The sequence below is a fragment of the Choloepus didactylus genome, chromosome X, assembly GCF_015220235.1.
Source record: "Choloepus didactylus isolate mChoDid1 chromosome X, mChoDid1.pri, whole genome shotgun sequence".
Taxonomy (NCBI): Eukaryota; Metazoa; Chordata; class Mammalia; order Pilosa; family Megalonychidae; genus Choloepus; species Choloepus didactylus.
Window position 1 is genome coordinate 78,924,150 of NC_051334.1, and position 18,642 is coordinate 78,942,791.

General features: G+C 36.2%; 1 protein-coding gene across 1 annotated transcript in view; it reads right to left on the reverse strand.

Annotated features, from left to right (window-relative positions):
- Positions 1-13,529: 13,529 nt before the first annotated feature.
- Positions 13,530-18,642, reverse strand: part of LOC119522206 (serine protease 29-like) — a 63,973-nt gene continuing 58,860 nt past the window's right edge. Inside the window, 5 exon segments of the mRNA XM_037820834.1 lie at positions 13,530-13,637; positions 14,485-14,589; positions 14,591-14,692; positions 17,029-17,168; positions 17,590-17,837. Of these exon segments, the coding sequence (XP_037676762.1) occupies positions 13,530-13,637; positions 14,485-14,589; positions 14,591-14,692; positions 17,029-17,168; positions 17,590-17,837 (703 nt within the window).

The window sequence follows — 18,642 nt, forward strand, 5'->3', positions numbered from 1 at the left end:
GCATAGTGGCTGCTGAGTAGTCACTACTTAGTCTTATGCTGTTTCCTTTTAAGTGGTGAGTTGCTTTTCTGTTGCTGCTGTCAGAACTTGCTCCTCTTCAGTATTTGACAATCCAATCAGAATATGTCTCAAAGTGGGTTTACTTGGGTTTATTCTATTTGGAGTTCTCTAGGTATTTATAATTTGTGTTTTTATGTTGTTTAGAAGATTTGGGAAGTTTCCCCCAACAATTTCTTTGGATATCCTTCCTAGTCCTTTACACTTCTCTTCCCCTTCTGGAACACTAATGACTCTTACTTTTTGACATTTTATGTATTATCTCTCATATCCCTGAAGTCCATTTCAATTTTTTCAATTTTTCACCCATTCTTTCTTTTATTCTTTCATTTTCCATTCTGTCATCCTCAAGGTCATTGATTTGCTGTTCAGCTTCCTCTTGTCATGTACTATGAGTATCCAGAATCTTTTTAATTTGGTCAACAGTTTCATTTATTTCCGTAAGATCATCTATTTTTTTTATTTACTCTTGCAATTTATTCTTTATGCTCTTCTTGAATCTTCTTCATGTCCTTTATATCCTGTCCCATGGTCTCATTGTTTGTCTTTAGTTCTTTTATTAATTGCTCCAAGTACTGTGTCTCCTCTGATCTTGTGATTTGTGTGTTTGGGTTTGGGTTATCCATATCATTTGGTTTTTACATATGCTTTACAACTTTCTGTTTTTTCTTCCCTCTTGTCATTTTCTTAACTTGATAGAGTTCTTTGAGGATATGTAGACTGATTCAAACACTTATCTTCAATTTGCCAGATCTACAGCTTGGTGGAGTATGATTTAACTAACCAGCAAGTGGTATCCATGAGCCACCTATTCCCTTCAAGCCAGTTCTCTCCAACTTTGTCTTTGTGGTGAGTGGGGGTGTGAGTCTTGTGGGGGTCCAATTTTTGCACCAAGTTTGCATCTGTATTTGGTGCTGCCCACTCTGAATGTGGGGCATGTGTCTGAGTGGTTAGGGAGGGTGGGCAGTTTTAATAATTAATAAAACTGCTCAGGTGTTCCTGGAGATTTAAAGCTTCTTCAATAGTCTTATCCTTCAGTTCAATCTCACCACAGTTTGTCTCTTCCACTGACCCACAAGTTCTTGATATTGATGTATGGTCCCTGGGACTTGCGAGTGTGTTCCTCTTCCAAGCTCTGCCTTCCTAAGGCCTCTGCTGAGGGAAGACTATGCTATTTCACAGGTGAGCACCATCCCCCAAGGGAAGTTCTGGGCCACAAGACTGTGTAGGGGTGTTCCCAGCCTGCTGAAATGATGGGTGAATGGGGCATGTTAATTTACCCCTTTTCACACAGCTCCACCTTCCTAGCTACAGGACAATTAGCTGCAGGTGTACAAAAGGGTATTGTCCATGCCAGATATTGTGGTGTGTGCATGTGCTGCTGGAAACACTTCCCATCACACTGGGTTGTTTGGGGCAGCTCTTGGCTGTGGTGCTGGTGCAGGGCAGGAGCGTTCCCAGCCCACCTGGAAGATGGCTGTAAGGGGACACCCCCCTTTTCTTGGGAAGTTATGGTGTTTAGTGAATTTTCTCAGCCACTAGACTGATAGCTTTGTCCCTCAGAGCTATCTTAGCTCTGCCCTTGCCTGGGACCAAATTGCAAGTCTTTGAGGCTTTCTGTAAAGGGCTTCTTAGAGTAATTGTTTTAGAAAAAGATAAAAAGATTTAAAAAAAAAGAAAAAGAAGAAGATGGGCCCTCCTTGTAGATTTAATGGGCTATTGAAATGCTGAGAAACAAAGAGTTTAGGGCCATTAAGGAACAATCAAGAAACCAGGGAAACAGGTTCTTCAGACAAGGGTCCTCATCCTCTGGCTTTGCATATGTGCCTGATTCTGTTTGAGCCCTGTCCTTCTCCATATTATCTTCACCAGAACTCCAAACAGTCTGTTTTTATTTTTATTTTTTTTGTTTTTGCTAGCCCTATCTCCTCTCCACCTGGCTGACTGCTTCCAGATTCTCTGGTGTCTGGTCTTGGTCTATCTATGTTTGGAGTTTTTGATCAGTAGTCTGAGTTTTCAATCACAACTGCAACTGTAATTCTCCCTCCTGGTTCCCTGCATTGGTGGCCCCTCCTGCCATGGGACTGTGCCTGTCAGGGAGGGTTGTGGGTCCCCTGGCTGTGAGAACTTACAGATTTCACTGATCTCAGCTGTTCCATGGGTTTGTGAGTGTTGTATGAAGTATGCCCAAAGTCAAATTGCTCTGCAGTGTCCAGCCCACACAGTTCCTGGCTTTCTACCTACTGCCCTGGAAGAGTAATTAAAACCTGCATCTCACCACTCCACCATCTTTCCCCACTGAGTCCCAGAATGCCTTCTTAACCAAAAGGGGAAAAGAAATGAAACAAAATAAAGTTTCAGTGGCTGAGAGGTCTCAAATAGAGTTGAGACATCTCTCTGGAGATTATTTTTATGAATATCTTATTTAGATATTCCTTTTTAGTCTCTAGTGTATTACAATAGCTAGCTAGAAGGAAATACGTGAACCTGTTGAACTGTAATCCATAGACTTGATTCTTGATAATTTTATAACTATATTGCTTTTATCATGTGTCCATGTGATTGTGAAAACCTTCTGACTGACAATTCCATTACCCAGTGAATGAGCAAATGAGTACTAAAATAATGACAAAATACATAAATAGTAGGGGGGATAAGGGTATTGGAGGGTTTGGGTGTTCATTTCATTTTTTTATTTTTCTTTGTTTTTGAGTAATGAAAATGTTCTAAAATTGATTGTGGCAATTGCACAACTATAGGATGATACACTGCATCTTTGATTGAATACTTTGGATGGGTTATATGGTGTGTGAATATACCTCAGTAAAATTGCATTTTAAAAAATAGAATGGTCTTAGATATCTGCACTGCAGCATAGGGTGGCACCTTTGCCTTAATTAATGTGCAGTACTGCATACATATTCCTGAACATTCACACAATATTTCTCAAATTTTAAATCATATTCACATTTAATATTAATATTAATAATGTATATAATATATGAATAATATAATCTTATATCATATATATTATAATAATATAACATATATAATATAATCATATAATATTAATCAATTATCAGTAGACCCCTTGTCTAAATGGTTTAATTCTCTTTCTTGTCCATGGTGGCATCTCTTTGTAAGTTTGTTATCTCTTTGGGGGGACTTCTAGTGTTCTGTTGTCTCTTATACTGTCATTGTGGAATATGGATGCAATATCTGTCCAATGGTTAACATACTCTGCTGTGTAGGGGTAGATTTTGGGGTCCCAGGGCCAGGTCTCCCCTTCCCTAATGGGGAATTAGGCCCCACAGCGTGCAGCAGCCTGTGTGATCAGAACAGAAGTTGAAGGTCATCAGACCTCCTCAGGGAAGAAATTATGAACAGATGGTGTCACAAACAAAGCTTTGATACTCCTCTCCCCTGATCACTTTTGACAACAAACCTCCAGACTCCTGTGTCACAAGACTCTGATAAAACTCTGCTCTCATTCCTTATGGATTGTCTTTGTCCTAAATCCTTATACGGTGTCCCTTTGCACCCAAATCCTTGCTGAGCACTAATTCCATTTTCCTTGGATGGCCACCATCAGGGACCTTCTCCTGTTCATAAGTCCTAGTAAACCTATGTCTCACTTTGTGCCTGGTGTGTTCTTTGGTCTCAGGGATGCACCCTCTCCAAGTCCTTCAAGATCTGGGTTGGTACAGAAGGAGAAAAGCACAATATCTTCTCAATTGATGCAGAGAAGGCATTGGAACATATCTAGCACCTCTTCTTGATTAAATACTTAGAAAACTAGGAATAGAAGGTAACTTCCTCAATATGAAAAAGGGAAAATAAGAAAATCCCACAGCTTACATCTTATTTAATGATGAAAGAATGAAAGCTTTCCTTCTAAGATCAGGAACCAGACAAGGATGCTAACTGACACCATTGTTATTGAACATTGTACTGGAAGTTCTATCTAGAGGAATCAGGAAAGAAAAAGAAATAAAATGTGTGTAAATTGGAAAAGGAGAATAAAACATTCCCTATTTGCTGATGACATGATCTTATATATGGAAAATCCTGGAAAATCTACAAAAAAGCTACTAGAGCTAGAAAATGATTTAAATAATGTGCCAGGGTCCAATGTCAAGACACAAATATCAGTAGTGTTTCTATACACTAGTAATGAACAAACTGACAAGGAAATGAAGAAAAGAATTCCCTTTATAATGGCAACTAAAAAATCAAATATCTAGGAATAAATTTAACCAAGAATATAAAAGACTTACATGAATATGGTTAAATGGGGGAAATTTTAGGTTGGATATATTTTATTAGAATACAAATGTTTTAGACACCATAGGACCGTGTAACACAAATAGTTACCCTAATGTAAACTATGGACTGTAATTAATAGTACAATTATAAGAATATTCTTTCATCAATTGTAACAAAGTTACCACACTAATGCAAGGTGTTAATAACAGTGGGGTTTATGGGAACTCTGCATTTTCTTCATGATTTTTTGTAACCTACAATTTTTTAATAAGAATTTATATTAAAAATTCTGATGAGCCTATTGTTTTATTGGATGAGAACAATGTAGCTAGTAAACTTTTATTTTCATTTTAGTGGTCTTTGTGGTATACATTTCCTTTATGGTAATATTCCCAAATCCTTTTTGGAAGTAGGCAAGGTACAAATTAAAAATCTCATTAAAAATTCTTAATCCTACTTTTCCTTGTATTCATCTGTTGCTTCCATTGTTTCACAATGGCAATATAGGATGGGGTTTACCTGGTGCCAATGGCCTCCTGAGTTATGTGTTATTGTGGCTTCTCAGTGTGCTGCACATACAGCACTAACATAATGCTTTGATTCCTCTTGCCCTTGAAGTTCATATAGGCCTGTTTAATATCAGCCTGCTTTTTTTCAATACCTTTATACATCCTTCAAAAGCATATATGTCCTCTGGGGTAGCTACACAAATAAGGAACATGTGCTGCAACCTTGAGCAATTTATTTTATAAAGAAATTTTAAGGTTATTGTGAAACCAGAGATTTAGTATTTGTAAAGTTCTCCCCTAATACAAAGACTGAATCAATTGAAAATATTGTAAGGAATCATATTTCCTGTGCCTAATTTGTTCAGAGTTGAACTTGGCCCAACTTTGAAAACTGCTAAGCTAGTAACCAGAAAGAGTTAAATGAAGTTTTCAAAGGTAGAGAGAGACCCAGAGAAACATTCCAGACTTACATATGGATATGTAAGAAAGTTTAGGAATCCCATGGGGTGAGATATGGCAGGTCTTGTAAGACAAAACAACCTTGAAATTTTCACAGCAACAATTATACTATATATACGGTTCATACTATCAAGAAAAGAATTTTATGCAGGCCAGACTCGAATTCATCATTCTTACAGAATTATCAAAAAGTGCCAGGACTTAGAGGCATGTGTTGAATGTTTTTGAATGCTTGGGAAGTGAATGGTAACAGAGTTAAAGCAACCAAAGGTTGTCCTTAATTTTCTTTTTTTCTATTTTTTAAACTTTATTTATCAAAAAATCAATAAACAAACAAAAAACAACATTTCAAACAAAACAATACTAAGGAATAAGAAAAACAAATAACCTAAAACAACAACATTGCTTCCAACATGTTCCTACCATACCTCAAGAAAATTAACAGACCATAACCAAAGGAATAAGAAAAACAAATAACCTAAAATAACTGCATTGTTTCCAACATATCCCTACCATACCCCAAGAAAATTAACAAACCATAATAAAACAAAAGAATAAGAAAAACAAATAACCTAAAATAACTATATTGCTTTGAACATGTTCCTACCATACCCAAGAAAATTTACAAACCAAAATCATTCCTGAGAATTCCCATAACATTGAGATTACCCTCAATAGCTTATCTGTTCTTATTAGATTATCATTCCCCCTTCACTACTTGCTGTCTACCTCTAAGTATCCAACATTCTACAATATAAAACATTTATTTTACATTTTAACTGAGTTCACATTAGTGGTAACATACAATATCATACTTTTTGTGTCTGGCTTATTTCAGTCAGCATTATGTCTTCAAGGTTCATCCCTGTTGTCATATGTTTCATGAGTTCATTCCTTCTTACTGCCACATAGTATTCCATTGTGTGCATAGATCACATTTTGTTTATTCACTCATCTTTTGAAGGACATGGTCTCAGGGACCTGAATGAAAATGAAGTGCATGAATGTGTGTGTTATGGTGTCCAAGAAGGAGAAAAGAAGGGAAAACCCTACACCCCTTTCCAGTAGGAAGAATTTAAAATTTTTATTGCCCAGATACCCTGAATATTGAGGGAATGATCAAATGAGAGGGAGGAAGCATAACTGAGAAATTCCAATTTAACAAATGACTGTGACTACTGACTCACTCTATAGATACTTCTTTTTAGTGTCTGTTGTTTTAGAATAGCCAGAAGAAAATATCTGAAGATGTTGAACTGTAATCCAGTAGCCCTGATCTTTCATAATGATTGTATAACTATATAGCAAAAAGAGTCATTTTCCTATGTTTGCATGAATCTCCTTCTGGATATTTTGTTCTGTTCCATGGATTTATCTGTCTCTATATATATCTGACAATACTACACTGTCTTAGTTAACCTACCTCTATTGCTAGTCATAAAATTGGGTGGAAGGCAATAATAATAATAATAATAATAATAATAATAACATCAATAATGGGTTGTTAAGGGGTATGGAATGCTTGGGGTTTTCTTTTTTCTTTTTATGTCTTTTTCTGGAGAAATGCAAATGTTCTAAAAATGATCGTGTTGATGAATGAAAAACTATGTAACGATACTGTGATCCAATGATTGTATACTCTGGATGGATTATATGGTGTGTGAATATCTCAGTAAAATTCCATTAAAAAGAGAAAAAGATATATTTAAGAAAGAAGGAATGAAGTTCTGAGGCATGCAACTAGGTGAATGATCCTTGAGGACATTAGGTTGAGTGAAATAAGCCAGAAACTAAAGGACAAACATTGTAAGACCTCACTAATATAAAATAACTATAATCAGCAAATTCCGAGAATTGAATTCAAGAGCGTAGGTTATCAGGGGATCAAATGTGGGCAGAGATTGGGCAACCAACAGTGCAGGAGTACAGAATGTTCAATAAGGCTTTTTGCAAATATTCCTGGATTGTAAACTCTTACAGCAGTCACACCTATTTCTGAGTTTTAACTGTTATTTAAGAGAAAATTATTTGGTACAAAATTTATGTTCTCTGTAGCACACTATCTAATTTAGCCTGTATGGCCAGTTTATTTAAACAATATAATTACATGGGACTCAGAATAAGGAATGAGATCTTGTTATTTTGTACACGTTAATGTAATACCCCAATACATCCCAGAGTACTTTGGACAGAAAATTTTTAAAAAAAAGGTATTTTCAAAGTCCCCTTGAGGACTGGGGAAAAGTGAGGAGATATTAAACTTTCCCAAAAGGGGAATTCCTTATATTCTCTCAATCATTAGGGACTCCCAATTTAATAAGACACATATCTTGGGGCTTGTCCTTATGAAAATTATTCCTGCAAAGGAGAATCCAAGACAACTTATAATTATGCCTAAGAATCACCCCAAGAGAACCTCTTTTATTACTCAGATGTGACCTCTCTCTCTCAGCCAACTATGCAAATAAACTCGTTCCCCTCCCCTCTACATCAGACATGACTCCCAGGGGTGTAAGTTTCCCTGGAAATGTGGAACATGTCTCCTAGGGATGAGCCTTTCCCTGGCATCATGGGACTGAGTATGCTTTCTTCATCAAAAGTGGGGAAAGAAATGAAACAAAATAAAGTTTCAGTGGCTAAGAGTTTTAAATAGAGTAGAGCAGTAATTCTGGAGTTTATTCTTATGCATTATATAGATATTCCTTTTTAATTTGTAGTGTATTAGAATAGCTGGAAGGTAATACCTGAATCTTTTGAATTGTAATACAGTTGACTCAATTCTTGATGATGATTGTACAACTATATAGCTTTTATTGTGTGACCATGTGATTATGAAAACCTTGAGACTGACACTTTCTTTATCCAGTGTATGGGCAGATGAGTAATAAAGACACAAATACATAAATAATAGCAGGGATAAGGGATATGGGATGTTTTGGGTGTGCTTTTTTATTTTCATTTTTTCTTTATTTTGGGTTACTGAAAATGTTCTAAAATGATTTTGCAATGAATACACAGCTATATGATGATACTGTGAACCACTGATTGTATACTTTGGATTGATTATATGGTGTGTTAATATATCTCAATAAAATGCATTTTTATAAAAATTTATTTATTAAAAATAAAAAGAACCTTCATGGTGTCAGCCCCTGGTTGAGTTCTCAACTTCTCCAAGAACTGCTCTCAGGCATCAATCTTAGAACTCCAGGGCTCTCTGGCATTAAGCTTATTAAACATTTTGGCTGTCAAAAAAAGGAATGAAGTCCTGATATATGTGATTACATGGTTAAAACTTGAAGACATCATGTTGAGTTAAATAAGCCAGACACAAAAGGACATATATTTTATGATCTCACTGTATAATGTATTTCTTGTTAGCATAAGGAAACTCATATGGTAAGAATCTAGAATATGGTTTTCCAGGGGACATGGTGGGGATAACGAATGGGAAGTTAAGCCTTAAAATGTACAGGTTTTCTATTTGGAATGATTTTAAGGTTTTGGTAGTGGATGGTGGTGATGGTGGCATGACATTGTGAACACAATTAACAGCACAGAAATATATATCTGAATATGATTAAAAGGGGAAATCTTAGATTCTGTATATGGTAAAAGAGTAACTTAAAAAATCTATGGAACTACACTACACAAACAGCAAATCCTTAGTATAATAGTACAATTATACAAATGTGCTGTTACCTATTGTAACTAATGATCTACACCAATGCAATGGTTAATAATTCGGTGGTGTATTGGAATCATGTATTTTATTTATGATTTTCCTTTAAACCCACAACTTCTCTAATATAGAAAAATATATATATAATGACAAATGTCTGAAATTAATCCTTATAAGAAATTCATTAAGTGAGAGGGAATTTTACTCCCAAATTAATATGAAGATATTTGAAAATAGATTATAAAACAAGATCCTCTATGCTTTCTAAATGAGATACTTTAGTTTCAAAGATACCAATAGGTTGAAAATAAAAGGATATGAAATGATATATCTGTAAACTACAATCAGAAGTGAGCTGGAGTGCCTATACTAATATCACATAAAATAGTCTTCAAAGAAAAATATTACTAGAGATAAGGGGTGATATTTTATATTGATAAATGGTCAATCCATCAGGGAGATATAATGATCATAAGGACCTAACTTCAGGTACCCAATATACATTAAGTGAATCTGACTGAATTGAGGGAGATATAGAGCAACAATTATAGTTGAAGTTCTTCAATACCCCATGTACAGTAATAGAACAATTAGATAGAAAATAATTGTGGAGGCTTGATGCCATATGTATCCCAGAAAAACATGTTCTTACATTTAACCCATTCCTATGGATGTGGACCCATTGTAAGTACTAACTTTTGATGAGGGTACTTCAGTTAAGGTGTGACCCACATCATTCAGCATCAGTCTTAATCCAATTACTGGAGCCCTTTATACATGGAGTGGGGGGGGGGAGAGAGCCATGGAAGCAAGAAGCTGACAGCAATTAAACCTGGAAGAGAAAGGAGAGACCAGCTGATGCGACCTTGTGCCTTGTGATGTAGTAGAGGAGCCAAGGATCACTAGCAGCCAGTCTTTGGGAAGAAAGCATTGCCTTTATGATGCCTTGATTTGGACATCTTCAAGGACTCAAAATTGTAAGCTTGTAAGCTAATAAATTCCCATTATTTAAGCTGAACCATTTCATGATATCTGCTTTGAGCAGCCTAGGAAACTAAAATAATTATCAAAGACTTTTACCACGTTATAAGCCAACTAAACTTAACAGACATCTGTAAAACACTTAACCCAACAACAGAAGATTTCACATTCTTCTCAAGTCTACATGGAAAATTCTCTAGGATAGAATGTATGTTAGGCTACAAAACAAATCTAACAAGCTTAAAAAGATTGAATTAATACAAAGTATGATCTCTGATAACAATAGAATGAAGACAGAAAATAATAGAAGGAAATTTGAAATATTCAAAAATACTGGTAAATTAAACAACACATTCCTAAATAGCCAATGGGTCAAAGGATAAATCACAAGGGAAATGGGAATACTTTGAAATGAATGAAAATGAAAACACAGCATACCATTTATGGAATGCAGTGAAAGCAGTGTACAGAGGGAAATTTGTAGCTGAAAATTCCTATATTAAATAGGGAGAAATATCAGAATCAATAACCTAAACTTCCACCATCACAAGCTGGCAAAATAATAGTATAAAAAATCAAAAATTAAGCAGAAGGAAGGAAATAGGAATGATTAGAAGTAAGAGAAGTGAAATAAATAGAAAAGAAAACAAAAGAAATAAACCAAAAGTTTGCTCTTCAAAAGGATCGAGAGAATTAAAAAGCCTTTTGCAAGACTGACCAAATAAAAAAATGGTTACTTAAATTGCTAAAATCAGAAATGAAAGGGGGACATTAATACCAATCTCATGAAATAAAAAGTATTTTAAGGGAATACTATGAACAATTGTATGCCAACAAATTAGATAACCTAGGGAAAAAAGACAAAATCCTAGAAATATGAAATTTCAAGAGTGATTACAAAAGAAATAGAAAATATTCATTGATTCATTTCTCTTTTCTGTTTCTGTATATTTTTAAAATACTTTCTTTGTAGTTTCCCTGGGGTTTGCATTACACAACCCATGTCTATAACCTACTAATTTGGAAATATACCCACTTAGCTTCAATAGCATACGTGTTCTGTGCTCCCATATCCATCCATTTTCCCACTTTATGTTGTTTTTTTCCCACAATACATCTTTATATTTTGTATGCGCATTTATCAGGAAATAAGACTTTTTCTTGTTTAATTGTATTCTGACTCATAGGAATTAAAGAGTAGAGTTATACATTGAGATCTAATTATTTTGATGTACTAACTCTGAAGGTCAGTTTTTCCCTCTTCCCTAGGGTTTTGTTGTACATTGGTTATGTGTTAAGGCTCTTCTTTGAATATTGGTCCAACTTGTACTGGAACTTTAAAGTAGCCTGTGTTTAACTGTTCAGAATTTCTTAGGTCTTATGCATCTGATTCTTGCCCTGGGTATGCAGTTCAACTGTCCTTTTTGTCCTTTTTGTGTGAAATTGTTTCACCTCCAAGATTAAGCCTCCTTTCCTTGATTCCTTCCCTGGGTATACTGATATGTTCTGTTTGGTTTTGGGCAGAATTTTCTCCCCCCTCCTCTCATTTAACTTCTCTCTCTCCCTCAGTGCCCATTTTTATTGCACTTTTCAGTTCTGGGACCCATTCTGCCTTACAGTACTTCAGTTTTACCATTTTTTTTTCTGTGAAGCTTTTCTGCCTCTGATTACTTCCTTATTAGATTATCTCACACTGGGAAGCCACATGAGGTCAATCCAAAAAGGTCCATTTATTGTTTAGGTGATCTAGCAACTAGAAACTTGGCTGAGTGTGTGCACCTCTTGCCAACTTTTCTGTTGTGGCCTCTTTCATTTCCTGGGGGCTTTTTTATATGCAAATAATAGTCAGCCATTTGCATTCTACCCTTGGTCTCTGAAGACTTGGGTCCCTTTTTGGGTTTCAACCCACTTTATGGTCTGTATCCATGACATGAGGTACCTAGGCCATGCTGCCTCTGTGTGACTTGTAAACTATATAGGGCCAAGTGAAGGGGAGGGGTCCAGGTTGTAGACCTCCTACTTTTTGCTGTTGTTTTTCTTTCTCTTTGAGTCAGCATTTGTGGAATCCTTCTCCAGTCTCTCATCCACCAGAATTTCAAGCAAGTGAAATTTGTCCTTTTATTAGCTGTTTCTGAGTCCCCAGAGTTTTTTCCAGGGGATATCTTACAAGACCATGTTGACGATGTCACTCTCCCTTGGTTTTTTTTTTTTTTTTCTTTTTCTTTTACTATATACTTGAGTTATTTTATTAGTAGTTGAGTAGTTTCTTTTAAAACTAAATTTTAATTACCCTATAAGCTATCAACTGCATTCTTGGGTCTTTTTTTTCAAGAGAAATTTAAATGTATGCTTACACAAAACCTGTGAATGAACATTTTCAGCAGCTTTACTTGTAATAGCTAGAAACTGAACACAACCCAGATGTCCATCAACAAATGATTGGTTAAACAAACTATGGTATTTATTTATTTAAAAATTAAGAGCAAATTTTTGAAGCACCCAATATCTTGTGAATTATGCCTAGCAAAAAATGCCAATCACAAAATCTTACAAAATAAATGATACCATTTATATAACATTTTGCAAAAGATTGCATTTTAGAAGTGGATGAAAGGTTAGTGGACCCTGGTGTTACATGTGGTGAGGTAATGTGAGGAAGGTAGGTGTGGTTTCAAAAGGGGAACATGTGGGATCATTGCTGTGATGTAACCATTCAGGGACTTGACTGTGATGATGGATACACAAAACTACATAAGGGATACAACTATATAACTTAAATGCACATACACATGAAAACAAAATGGGAAATCTGGATATGTTTGTTAGATTATATCAATGTCAATATCCCAATTGTAATATTGTACTATTGTTACCCAAGTTCTTAACATTTGGGAAAAATGAGTATATGATACACAGGATCTATTGTTTCTTACAACTGCATGTGAAACTCCAGTTATCTAAAAATAAAAATTTTAAAATAAGCCTCTAAAACTCAAGTTGATCCACATGTAATTTAATTGCCTCTCAGGTAAGTTTAAGCCTCTTAAAGTAAAAAAAAATCCACACAAAATACTGTAGAATTCACAATAACCAACATCTATTTTTCTTACATTTGATTATTCTTTATATGTTTTGAAAAGGTTGATGGATTTTTCTTGGTGTTTCATTACAATAGATAATATTTTAAATGCAGTAAGGTCAAAAATGTTTCCAAGGTAAAAATATCAATAAATGAAGGGGGTTAATTTCAGATAGTAACTCCTGCTTATGCCTGCCTCATGTTAGGTAATTTAGGCTAAGATTGAGCTTGGGGTCAAGCTGTCTCAACTTCAGATTGTATAAAGGTTTCATTATCAGTTGCAGGCTGTTTCTGGGTCCAGTTGATGATTGGCTTTGGGATGGAGTTGTACTAGTTTGAAGTTGTGATTGGGCAATTTTAGCCTCAGAAGCAGCAGATAGGGATGCATCTGTAACTATTTTAGAGAGATCCCAGGATTCATTCATGTTAGCCACTGGTAAAATCTGGAGTCTATCCTTATAAGATACAGGATGAATCTGAGAGTTTACTGAATTGGTCACTGATTGATCTTGGGATCTCGCTGCATCATATTCAGAAGAGGAATGCCATGGCTCAATTGTACCAGCTGGAAGAGGAATCCATGTGCCATCTTCAATGTATGAATCTGTAGGGACAGTTTTACTAAATGCTAAAGGATTATGGCTATCAGTTATGTAATCATTGGTTTCACCTGAAGGAAATAAGTCCCAGGATTCCATTTCAGTAGCTGGATGGGAACTCCCTGGGGGAAATCTAACTCTTTTACCAGAAGATTGAGCCCAAGGGCCATTTTCAGTAGTATAGGGTTGAGCCCAAGATCCAGCTCTATTTGCTGTCAGGGAAATCAATTGTTCAGCTGTATTATCAGTGGGTTGATTCTTAGGTCCATCTGTACTATCAGTAGGTTGAGCCCAAGATCTGGCTGTCTTAGTTACATGAGTACCCCAGGGTTCAACTTCATAATCTACAGAAGGAAGCCATTGTCTGACTATATTAGCCATAATTTTATCCCAAGATTCAGCTGTATCAGTCATTGGTATACTCCAGGGTTCAGCGGTATTAGTATTAGAAGTATCATATGATCTGGATGTATCAGAAATGGGTTGAGCTGAAGTTTCTGCTGTGTTAGCTACCAGAGAATCCCATGAATCAAGTGTAACAGGTGAAAGGAGATCCTGATATTGATATGAATCATTTCCAGGATGATCTCCTGTTCTAGCAAAAGGAGAGTTCTGTGATTGCTCCACTGGAAACTTGCTAGCTTGGGGGATTTGATGTATTTCAGGGAAAAACTTACTACTATCAGTAAAGGAGTCTGAATCATTAGAATTAAAGAAAGCTGGAGGAGGATTTTGGGGATGTTTGGTCTGTAGAGAAATATCTATGCTCCCATCCAAGGACTGTACAGGGGACCTGTTTGAAAACAGGGTTGGAGAGTAATTATTGCTGTGCCTGCCTTGGGGAATATACACCTTCCTAGTTGAAGTCTTGCAGTGCAGGGATGAAGTAAGAATCAATCGCTTTTTGGATGCCTTGATGAACTGTTTCATCCAGGTAAAGTAGGGGGCTGTTCTGATGAATGACAGTGGGGTCATGACACATCTTTGAGGACTCATGTACCAGGCCCACCAGTTCCCAGTGCCTCTTTAGAAGACATAGGACAGGACTGCCTTGCTGTACCTGAATAAAGAAAAAACAAGAAATGCAATAAATGAAATATTTATATGCATTTATAATTCATATGTGTTACTTTACATGTTCTCTCCCTCTCTGTATGTGTGTGTGTGTGTGTGTGTGTGTGTGTGTATATATATATATATATATATTATATATACTCATACAATCTCATATATATGCAGTCTGCTGTGCATAAAGTCCATATGCAGATATACTGTGAGGAGCTCCTGAAAGTTAACAATTTAAGACATGGGCATAAATAATTGAAATGGAGTATAGTGGGGTTTTAAAAGGGCTAGGGTTGTTTATGATTTCAGACTCTCACTTCCAACTTCCTAATCAGCACCTGCACTTATATGCCTAAGAGTCATCTCATATTAATATTTTAAAAAGAACAAAAAAAAACTGATCTTCTTCATACCTAATCCTCTCAAAGACATGCCCTTCTGTTAGTGGACACTCTTTCCTTCCGAAGGCTAAGGTAAAAAATGTTGGAGTCATTTTATCGCCTCTCCTTACTTCACCCTCTGCCAATAATCCATCAGGAAATACTACCTTCAATATATTTTCCTTAAATTTCATTCAGTACTGTTGTTGCTGCTAGCACATATGGGTCTTTATGAAAAAGGCACCCTTCATGCCATCCTTCAGTCTAATCTCAATATAGCATCCAGAATTACCCTGTTAAAATGTTAAGTTAGGACACTACATTCTTCTGTTCAAAACCTTCCAATGGCTTCCCATCTCCTCCAGATTTAAAAGATTAATCAAGAGGATTAATCTTACAATGACTTACAAGGCCCTCCACAATCTAGACCCTTGTTACCTCTCTGATCTCATTTCCTATTGTTCTTCTTGTCAGTCTGCTATAATCCGACCTCCTTCTTGTTCCTTAATATACTATACATGTTCCCACCTCAAAATCCTAATGTTGAGTATTTGATCTGCTTGGAACACTCATCTCCTGATATCCACATGACTGCTTCATCACTTCCTTCAAATCTCTATTCAAATATTACTTCTTTTAAAATGACCACATTAATGGTGCAGTTAAGTCCAGATAGGAACTTCTGTTTATCACGTGTTACAGGTACTTTAGGCTAAGATTGAGCTCAGAGTCGAGCTGTGTCAACTTCAGGTTGCCTATAGGGTTTAATGTCACAGTAACCCCACCCCCATCCTTATAATCTTGAAGAATTTTCTTCAAATTCTTTAATACTACTTGCCTTATTATATGTTTATTTATGATCACTCTTCAAAAAAATATGTAAGCTCCATGTGTAAAGAAACTGCTTCATCCTCATTTCAATTTTCCTAGTTCATATTACATCATTAGCCAGAATGGAGATACTGCACACACAGAATCTCTCTTAAATAATTGCATTAAATTCCATCAATGGGTCTATTTTTAGACCATTCTTCAAACTATCCATCAGAGTTGTCTCTCTAAAATGTAAGACTGATTATGTCAATTTGCTGCTCAAAATCCTTCTATGGATCCCCGTTCCCTAAATAATAAAGGTTATGTATCTTAACAAGATAAACATCTTCATACTCTGCCCCCTGATTATCTCCTCCTATTTACCTTCCCATTCATACTCAGACTAACATTTCTTACCTACACTCCAGGGATTTTTAACCTTTTCAGACCTTGCTTTTTCTTCTACCTTTGCCCTGAGTGTTATCACCTCATTTATACTCTTTACTCCTTTTAGTAAATGGCTGCTTCTCTTTTAGGACTAGTTCAAACATTAACTTCATTGCTCAATACTTAGCTCAATATCACTCCCTCCAAGAATTTAGTCCATGATTTCCCAACTCAGGTTAAGGCTTCCCTTGAAGCCTATTCTATATTATTTGTGTGCATATCTTCTGGTTGGCCATGGCATATCTTATAATTTTCCATACATCCTCTGCCATGCTAGTACATAATAATCCTCCCCTTACAGTTCTAGGGATTTATTTTCCATAGGCATTCAGGGTATGAATGATGGACTAAACTGCACTTATATCTTAACTTCTGATACCTAAATTTGAGACAGGCTTCCTTCATTATAGTGACTGAAGAGAGGCTATAATAAAAGTAGGGATAGAATCATCAATTTTTGTTTCATATCCATTGATTCTTTCTGTCTTTCCCACTGGTTTCAAAGGCCTGTGCCATGGAAAACTCCATACCTCTCAAATATTCAATGAAAATTCCCAGTTTCATTTATTTGACTGGGATCTAAGAATAAACTTTCCTATGGCATGTATCTACATGTTAATGGCATATTTATGGAATTCTACATTTCTACATTTCCCTCCCACTGATGACTTTGCCCTGGTGCAATGATTACCCAGCAGCCTTGATGCTCTTGGCTCTGAATGCATGAGCCTTCAGTCTCAGCCAAATGGGAATGTTGGTGTTGGCACTTCGAGAGGTCCAGCAACTGTACTGACACCTTCTTCACTCTTGTGCTTCCAAACTCATTGATACCTGAGGGAATGGGTGATGGAAAATACTGTGAGAACCATACAACCCAATCTTCTGGGTTTGGTTAGGCAATAATCACTTGACTCATTCACACAGGTTTCCCAAGGAATTGTCCACTCCCCCTCATTTCTCTTCACCACTAATATAATATATTCTCTCTACCTCAGCTTCTGATTTTCCCACACCTCACTTAAACTGTGAATGGAAAAAGTTTTGAACTGAAAATTGAGAGATTTAGTCCTAGGCATTTCCTTTTCCTATGTTATGCCTGTTTATCCCACCATAAAATGGGGTAGGATGAACTTAAAGATTTCCAACATTTCCTCTAAATTCTTCTCCCACATTTCTAGAAGATTGGCTTCTTTGCAAACCAACCCCTGGAGTTGAAACCACAATGCAATGGAGGCTGGCCCCTGTTACTTACCCTGATATTGATATATCTGGCACTGTCTGTATTGGCACTTAGAACAGATCTTCCATGTGATATTGGGAAGCTGAGATAGTGGCACATCATGTTCATAGATAGGTTCTTCCAGAAGGACAACACCTATATTTGCTTTGGCTGGATGTTCTCCGATTTGGGGATCAAAGTTAGGATGGAGGCAGATTCTTTGGCCATGTAGGATTCCATTTGGGTCAATGACTCTTGAAATGTTCAGGTGTGAAGGTTTCCTAAGGCAAGGGAAAGAGAGAAAAATATATAATTAATGATTATAAAAATTAGAAATTATACATGCACTTCCCAATGAAAAACAATGTTTGACAGCTTGTATCAAAGTTACAGCTACAAGATGACCCAGTTCTCACCTTTATTGGAAGCATAAGATTATTTTTATTCCAGAAACTATTATTATTCAGTGTGATACACACCACACTGTGCCTGTGCAACAGGTTGTATTAGGCTTTTGGCTTCACCACATAGCCACTGCTCCCCACCAACTAGTTGATTCTGAGAAAGTTGCTTTATGTGCCTGGACCTAATTCCTTTCTCTGTAAATTGGGAAGAAATGAAATACGTGAAGTTCAACTCCATTCCAGTTTTACATTATCCAAACTGAAAAATATGTCCGTTAATTTTGATGATTCAAATCCTGTGGCATGAATGAGGGTATAGTGGAAACAAGTCTGATCATTTGCAAATAATTATTGAAGCAAAGTGGTGGGTACCTGAGGGTTCATTACACTATTCTCTCTACTACTGTATAAGTTTTATATTTTCCATAATAAAATATTAAGTACAAAATCCCATGGAGGAAGAAATGCAAACCCATATACAAACCCAGGGAATGGTAATATACAAAGGTTAAAAAAGAGATTATTAAAAACTCTTGGGGGGGACAGAGAAAGGACAGTTTGCTTTCAGTTTGGGAGACTGTAGAGAATAGATCAGGGAATGGAGAGCCATTGATGTGTTCCAGAGTGAACCTCAGGTATACCTGAATTGGAACCATAACAGTGGGGAATGAAGATAGGGAAT